Genomic DNA, 8,120 nt, shown 5'->3' on the forward strand with positions numbered 1-8,120 from the left:
AGGAGGGGAGGGGAGAGGAGAGGAGAGGAGGGGAGGGGAGGGGAGAGGAGAGGAGAGGAGGGAGGAGAGGGGAGGGGAAGGAGAGAGGAAAGAGATTTTTCAGCCATTTACGAATAGCTCAGAGACTGCAAACTCCGATTTCCATCTCTGATGACAGCCAAGTAAAGATGGAGTTGATGGTTAGGAATTAGCATCTGATCCTTTGAACATCTGTCTCTGTGCCTGCCTCTTGCTTTCCTCCTGTAATGATGGTCTTAGGCCCTGCTGGAAACTGAGGAGCTTTATTTTCGTTTGGGGAGATAAAAATCCACCTTCCAGTCACATAACGGGGTAGGGTTCCAGGACCAGAAACATTAATTGGATGCTCAACCTAATAACTGTGATCATAACAGTGGTCCTGAGTCAAGCTCTATCCTTGAGGGACCTTGGGCAGAAGGTGCCTGGGATGGAGGGGCTGAAGGAAAGTAGAACTGTAATGAGTGTAGTCAATTAAAGGGAGGTGCCTGCAATTTCCCTTTATTGGGAAGGGTAATGGGGCTAAGGTAGTAACCAGTAAAGAGAAGGAGAATAATTAAAATTAATGACTTAATGGTGTTACAATTAAATCCATTAATTTATCACTTATTGTGTGCCTTTCCCTGTGCAAAGCCCTTTGCAGGCATTAACTCTTCCTATCCTTTCAGCAGCCCTGAAGTGTATAATTATTGGCTTCATTCTATGGACGAAGTAACAGGCTTCCATAATTGTTAAAGAATTAAGGCTTCCATAATGTTAAATAATAGGTCACACAGGGAGATTAAAATCCACAACTTCAGAGTGTAGTCACTGCCCTTAAAATCATTAGCATAGGAGTCTGAGTTCTTGTTCTCCCATTCACTTCTCTGACCACAGGCAAGGTTTCTAATCTCCCAAGACTTCATTTCCTAACACCTGGTTCTCAATACAGAGGGGTTAAATTGAATCTGTAGAATGGGGCTGGCTCTAATTGCTCTCATCTCCTAGGATTGTTTTGAGGGTTGATGGAAAATGTGAAAAGATTTGGAATGCCCTGGGCATGAAACAAATGTGAGCCGCGATACCACTGTTGCCTGCAGTGGGTACACGTTTCTTGTCCCATAAAACGCCTTCCATCAACCAGGGCTCCTTTATGGGAAAAGCAGAGTTTAAATAACACAGCTTCCTTTTCCACAAAATCTTAACGTGGGTATTGATTCTCCTTAAGTCTGAGAGTAGTTACTTTAAACCAAACTTGTCCTGACAAGGATTCACCAAAATGTGGGATGGTGTTTATTTTATACTCATTCTCAGAGGATTCTGTCAGCTCTGCAAGTTATTTTTTTAAAACCTACTTTACACTAATATGAAAAAAGGTAAAGCCTCACAGTGTCACTATTTGACATGAGATCTAAACATGGTTTAGAACATCCTTTCACAGAAATCTAGGCAGGAGATTGGCTTTAAAACTGCACTCTAAGGAACATGACAAATGATAAAACCAGATGTGACATTTCAATTCCACAATCATGCACTATTCAGGTGCATGAGAACGGATGTTTATTCATCTGTACAAGAAGGCACTGACTGTAGTGATGTATAGTAGCTGGCTGATTCATTTGGCTTCATTTTCCCCCTATTGTGTCATTCAGCATCATTAACATTATGTTACTTCTAAAGGCATTCAGATGCTCATTTTTACTTAAAGGTATGCAATCTTGTCAAGTGTATTCAGTAGAAAAAGATATTTTAGAAACTAGTCATTGATAAGCTTGGCCCCAGTTTGTCTGAAATTGCTCACAACTGCTTGCAAATGTATAGTAATCAGTCCTTGTAATTTCTGATTTATAACACACATTGATCCTGGGCAGCTTTAAAGCTTGTTTTCTGTCATTGACATCTTCCCCATGCAACATGGATAAATGCCAGCACAAACGGAACCTCTCAGTTATTCTAGTTTCATAGATTCTAGCATCATCCATAACTCCAAGTGGATTTTGAAGGCATATACAAAAACCCTTTGTGATGTCAAATGCGAAGAAAAGTAGAGAGGTTATAGGGAGGGCTTGGTTTCTCTATTTCTAGAGTTAGATAATATAGGAGCTGTCCAGGTATATAGACCAATTTGTCTTACCCCAGCTCCACCCCTCTAACTTCAAACAGAGCACATTGCCTATCAGGATTTTGAACCCTCTTGCATGATGGTTATGAATTTGGGCCCTGGATTTGGAGAATCTGGGTTCAAGCTCTTTACTCTCTGACTATTAGTGATGGATGTAACCTGGGAGCATTGGGTAACGTCTCCATGATTCCCTTTCCTCATCCATAAATGTGAATAATAACATAAGCTAGGGTTGTAGTGAGAATTAAAACAGATCGACACATAATAGAAAATCAATGCCAGTTAATATTGTTGTTATATCAGCACCTTTCCCATCTTTATCACTTTCCTACATACAGGTATTATTTATGCATGATGTGTAATGTCATATCCTAGACAATTACAGAGTGAAATGAGATCTAATTTTTACATGTGAACTAGCTTAGGATACCCAATTTCTTTAAACTGCTTGATTTAGTTCATGTCAGCATATTATGGTAACCTTGTTGTTTCAGAGTAAGTTTATTTGACTTGGAGAATCCTGAATTACAGAATAAAGGGGAAAGTTGGTGTATTGTTAAAAACAAAGCAACAACAACAAAAAAGAATAGATGGTAACAAGAACAGAGATGCCCAAGTAATGACCAGTCACCATCTTTCTGAATAAATAAGATTGGTTTAAACAAGTGCAATTATTGTTAATGTATGAACAAATCCTTTTCTAGTTTTTCAAAGTTTTCTGAGGTATGAATCACTGTCTTGAGATCTTTCACCTTGCATTTGCTTTCACCTGCTAACTCAAATTAAAGGTGGGTGTAATAGCCCACACTTCCTCCCCCAATCATGGCCACCTCATAGAGGGATTAGAATTGATAAGGTTTACCATTTGCAGCTGCCACGGTGTCATGCTGATCCTCTACACTCATTCTGCCTCTGTGACTCTTAGGACTCAGGCTCATTTTTAAATTAACTTTTATCTGCTAAGTAATGAGCACATCAGTTTTTTAATATCCCCAAAGTTTCATCTAGGAGGCTTTCCTTTTTTATGACTAGAATTATTCTCCTCACTCCTTCCTTTCTTCCACGATGTAATAAAACAAAACCTTCCCAGTGTAGCACACCATTCAGGATTTCATTATATCCTACTTGATGGAGAAGACTGTTTACACAGACATGAAGCAGCATGCATTCACGAGATTATTTCATAGGAGTAGAATGTAGTTTTATATAACAAATTGACCTTTTCCCACTTTATGGGTCAACTAGCTGAGTCAACGTTCACTCTCTGGGAGTCAGGGTATTTCCTCAACCTTTAGAATTCTGTGAGAGTATCCAGAATGGATGAGTGTTGGTTTTATGTGTATCTTTTATGTGTTCCTCTGCACAACATGGGAGGGATGAGCCGAGCAAGATAGGTGGCTCTGTTAAAGATATTTTAAAACCGTTCAGACTGTTAGCTTAAATTTGAAAGGAAAAATAAAAAGAAACCTGTCCAAAGGTTTAAGTTCTGCTGCATTACTGTTCTTTTTCCAGGATAACATATTAAAGTGCTACAATCTGATTTTTTTCTGGTCCCTTTGAACTTGATCACAAAATTCTACAAACAGGGATTTCTCCCAATTACCCTTCAAAATGTGTTTATTTTAGTGTATAGGTCTCTATAATATATACATTAAGTTAAAGATCTGCAGAAATGTTTTACTCACATACTCCCTAAAAGATATTTGAAAAACTGTGTTCCTCCTTATATAAAGTTGACATCTAATTTTGTTTTTATTACAAGTCTAAAAAGTTGCAAAGAATATAATTTCTGGTGTGTTATAAGTAGTGATATTTTAAAAATACGCATTGTATCCATTTAAAAATGAATCTAGTGGCATAGTTACTTGATATTCTCTATCATCAATTTAAAATATTAATGAATAGTTCCTCTTTAACAGTTGGAAATTTTACATGTTCCTTCTGTTCTCTTGAAGTTGTATGTCCATTATACTTCCCTCACACAATTATAGCCAACATAATATTTTTTGTATGGAAAGGCATTTTATCAATAATCTATTATATTTTTTGTAACAAAAATATATATATAAACTTATATTACTTTTTATTTACCAGTGACACTAATGTTTTAAGTACCAAAATTTTCTTTACAAAATCATTGCAAATATTATGAATGCACTGTTGTCTGAAAGAACATAAATGTATCACAAATTTTCATTAATAATTTTAAATTTAAAAAATTAAATTTTTATTAGAAATGTATGGGGCTGTTTTTACTTCAATTAGTTTATATTTTTGGGTAACAGGTATTATTTATGTATAGAATGGGACACGATTCAGCATAAATTCTATTTCCATTTTTCATCTTATAGATGTGTTGATAATACTTGCTCACATAAATGAGTAGATGAGAATGAATGGCATTTTATTATAGCAATGTCATTAATTTCTTTGAATTTCTTCTGAGTTATGTGCCTCAGGTCACCTAGTGGTCTGTCAGCAAAAATTACTTTTTAATAATCTGTCAGCTGATGAGTAGATTAGAATTTTTTTTTATTGAAAAAAAAATTGGAAACCTCCTTATACAAAAGAGTACATTACTCAGGCTTTAAATCGTTCACTTTTGTCAATACCAACACCAATATTTCAAATGATCCTTTCTTTAGTGCCTCAAAACTTTTACATCCTAGCAATGTACCATGTAGTAATATTTGGGGTAAAAAAGAAGGATGCTTTTTTTATATATATATATAATGGGAATAGGTAATTAAGAGATAAGACAACAAGATATTTGTCAATTCAGGGCATTCTCAATAAGATAAATTTCAGGCAAATGTGCATGTAAAGGTTGAAAAATTTAAATGGTATTTCCTTAAAATTATCCATGACCATGTACCCCTCTGAGAATTGTGTCCCTCTAAGTGTGTGTGTTTCTGTTTGTATATGCCGGACTATATTGGTTTCATTCATGTGAGTTCTTGAACTCACATAAGAAAGAAGCAAATGGGGGAGGGTTGGTGGTGGTGGCGGAGGGAGAGAGAGAGAACGAGAGGGAGAGAGAGAGAGAGAGAGAGAGAGAGAACTATTCAGTGATGAAGAACTCCATTTTCATTTTCAAACTAAATAGTTCAATGCCCAGTCTATCATTTATTAAGAGAATACACATTTCAAATAAGCACAAGTCACACTGTGTAAATAACTAGTGAGAAAAATTGATGAGTAACTCCACCATGCTGGAATTATAAATAAATCTGCAGTAAATATCACTACTCTTTCCTTGATCTCATGAGATTTCCAAACATCTATTTCAGAGGAGTTTTTAGCAAGTCTTGTGATGCTTTTCCAAAACAGGGGCACAAAAGGATGACAGACATCATTTTTTGTTTTAGATCGACAAGATTTGGATGAAAATGAATGTGATTTTTCTTTAAAATGCCTCTCCTTAGGGCTTGGGTAACTTCAAAACCCTTCAAGCATTGGAAAAAGAAATTCGAGGGGAAAGAAAAAAGTTATTTCAAAAAGCAAAGCACTTACAATGAGTGGACCCCTGTTGTTCTCCCGATACTTGTTCTGGAAGAAGATGTAAACGACAGTGGCAGCCAAGGAGTAGAGGAAGGCAAAGACGGCCACGGTGACGAAGAACTCCGCTGAAGATGAGGAGTCGCCAATCAGTGCCAGCTTCTCCCGCTCCTTTCCCTCACAGGTAGGCACCTCAAAGGTCACCTGGTGCAACCTAAAGTGCCAGATTTAAGGAAACACTCTTTAAAGTGGTATGGAGAGAAAATGAGATGTCATATGCCTACATGTTCTAAAGCAAAGATTGAAGTGGTTCAGGAGTTTTATGGCACACCTATGTGACAAGTTCATTAACAAAATTACAGATATTATAACTGGAAACCTGGAAGTAAATGTTGCAGTTAAATACCATTCCATTGGATTTCACAATAGCTGTCACTGAAGAGAGGGGAGGAGGGAAGGGCAAGGCACTCGAAATGATGATAAATGAGACTGTGACACCCTCCTGCTTAAATTCTGCAGCGCTTTCTCATCTTAACTTGGACTCAAAACCTAACTCTAAACGTGACCCGCCAGGTCTTACACCATGGTTTTGGCTTAGGGTCTTTTCATTGACGTTCCTTTTTCCCAAATCACTCTGCACCCTAATATTTCCCACGGCTGACTCATTCTTGGCGTTTGGGCATGAGCTCAAATGTCATCTCCTGGCATAGTCTTTTCCTGTCCATTACTCTAAAATGGCTCCTTTCCCTTAGACATTTCTGTCACATCACCCTGGTGAATGTCATTCACAGCACTCATCACCAGCCACACTATCTTGGTAATATATTTAATTATTTGTTTTTTCTGTCCCTTCCATGTCCATGAGGGTCTTCATTTTCTTTTCTGTGTATCCCAGAATCCAGACACTTGTTGGGCATTCACTAAATAGGACTTGGATAAATGAAGGAACATTCTTGAACCTGTAACATGACTGATAGATGCTAATTTGACTGAACTTTTAGGACTTCTATTTTAGACAGTTAAGTTCTTCAGGACAGCATCCAGGCTCAATATATTAACAGAGGAAAATAATATTGGGTTTGGGGGTGGCAATACTTCTGGCTCAATAAATGAAACCTAAGGAAAGTGTGTTCTATTCAGTAGAGTAGTGCAGGTGAGAACTGGGTGGTGAACTGTAATTCAGGACAGGACCGAAAATTCTGCTTCTTTAGAGATGACTAAATTATTCCTTGAGTTTTAGGGAGGCGTGTGGAAATGACATAAATGAGACTTAGCAATATCAGTAAAGAGCCACCAGGAAAATTATCTACAGAAGTAACAATGATGATAAAGCTGATGAATTCCCAATGTATGCTTAAGAAGCATTTTTCTTACTAAGCAAAACTTGGCCCCATTGAACAGATTTGTTTTATATAGTCTCTTACAATTTAGAAATAATATAAAGACAAAATAATAATAACAATAGTAAATAGCAGTTTAAAAAGATTAAGTAATTTGTCCTAAACCACATGGCTAGTAAATTGGGCCCGGGATTTAAATTTGTATCTGAATCCAGGGCTTGATTTTTCAACTTCTGCATTAACATGTTTCTGTTAAATAATGAGGTTATTAAAATAGATGAATGTTTTTTCAAAGTGAAGCCCATGGACTGCTTGCATCAGGATTGTTAGGGGCCATGTTAAAATTATATATTCCAGGCCTTGTCCCAGACCTGCTGAATCGAAATCTCTAGGGGCGTAGCCAAGTTGACAGGCAAAGCAGGAAAGTCCAGTCCCCCTGAGTTCCTTATTTCTCAGAAACTTATTGTTTTTTATTTATTGCTTGACTTAAGAGACAACTGTTTACACAGCCCACTTGATTTTCCTCGTGTTGGTGAGCCTCCTATTTCTTATCAACCAGAACGGTGTATGGCTTCAGTGAAATTCAGGAAAATAAAAGCATTCATCATGATTATATTGTAGAACTCCTTTTATGCCCTTGCAGAGATATTAAAATATTTCTCAATAGTTTGGTCTGTGGGAAGGCTGAAGAATGAAATAGATTTAAAAAGTAATCATGTTAATTATTCTGATACAGGTAATTTTCAGATATTGTACACTTTTTTCTCATTATTTTGTAATGTCATTCATTCAACAAATTTTTAACAAGCAGCTCTGGAGTTTATGCAACAACTAGATGCTGGGGATAGAGTGGAAAACAAAAATGAGATGGGATGGTCACTGCCCATGTTGAACTTCAAGTTTAGAGAGAAAAGATAGATTTTCTGAGAGGAGCCCTACACTAGTCTGGGGGTAGGGTGGTCAAGACAAAATTCCCTCTGGAAGTGATTTTTAAGTTGTAGCTTGAAAATGAGTAGAAATTCTCCAGATGAAAAGTTGGAGAGAAAAAAAGCACAATAAAATGTGACCTCTATCCACTAGAATAGCTATAACCAAAAATATTAAAAGAGTGTAATAACAAGTGTTAGTGAGATTGAATTGGAATAACAAAATAAGATTGGAATAAC

The 8,120-nt window shown here is 36.8% G+C and overlaps 1 protein-coding gene across 1 annotated transcript in view; it reads right to left on the reverse strand.

Moving 5' to 3' along the window:
• The window catches only part of SYNPR (synaptoporin), a gene marked incomplete at its 5' end in the record, with an annotated part of 56,284 nt that extends 50,456 nt beyond the window's left edge, over nt 1–5,828 (reverse strand). The window contains one exon of the mRNA XM_019624084.1: nt 5,630–5,828. Within this exon, the coding sequence (XP_019479629.1) occupies nt 5,630–5,828 (199 nt within the window). The remainder of the gene's footprint in view (nt 1–5,629) is intronic.
• Between the last annotated feature and the right edge of the window lie 2,292 nt (nt 5,829–8,120).

This window comes from Hipposideros armiger, unplaced genomic scaffold, assembly GCF_001890085.2.
Source record: "Hipposideros armiger isolate ML-2016 unplaced genomic scaffold, ASM189008v1 scaffold_578, whole genome shotgun sequence".
NCBI classification, from domain to species: domain Eukaryota; kingdom Metazoa; phylum Chordata; class Mammalia; order Chiroptera; family Hipposideridae; genus Hipposideros; species Hipposideros armiger.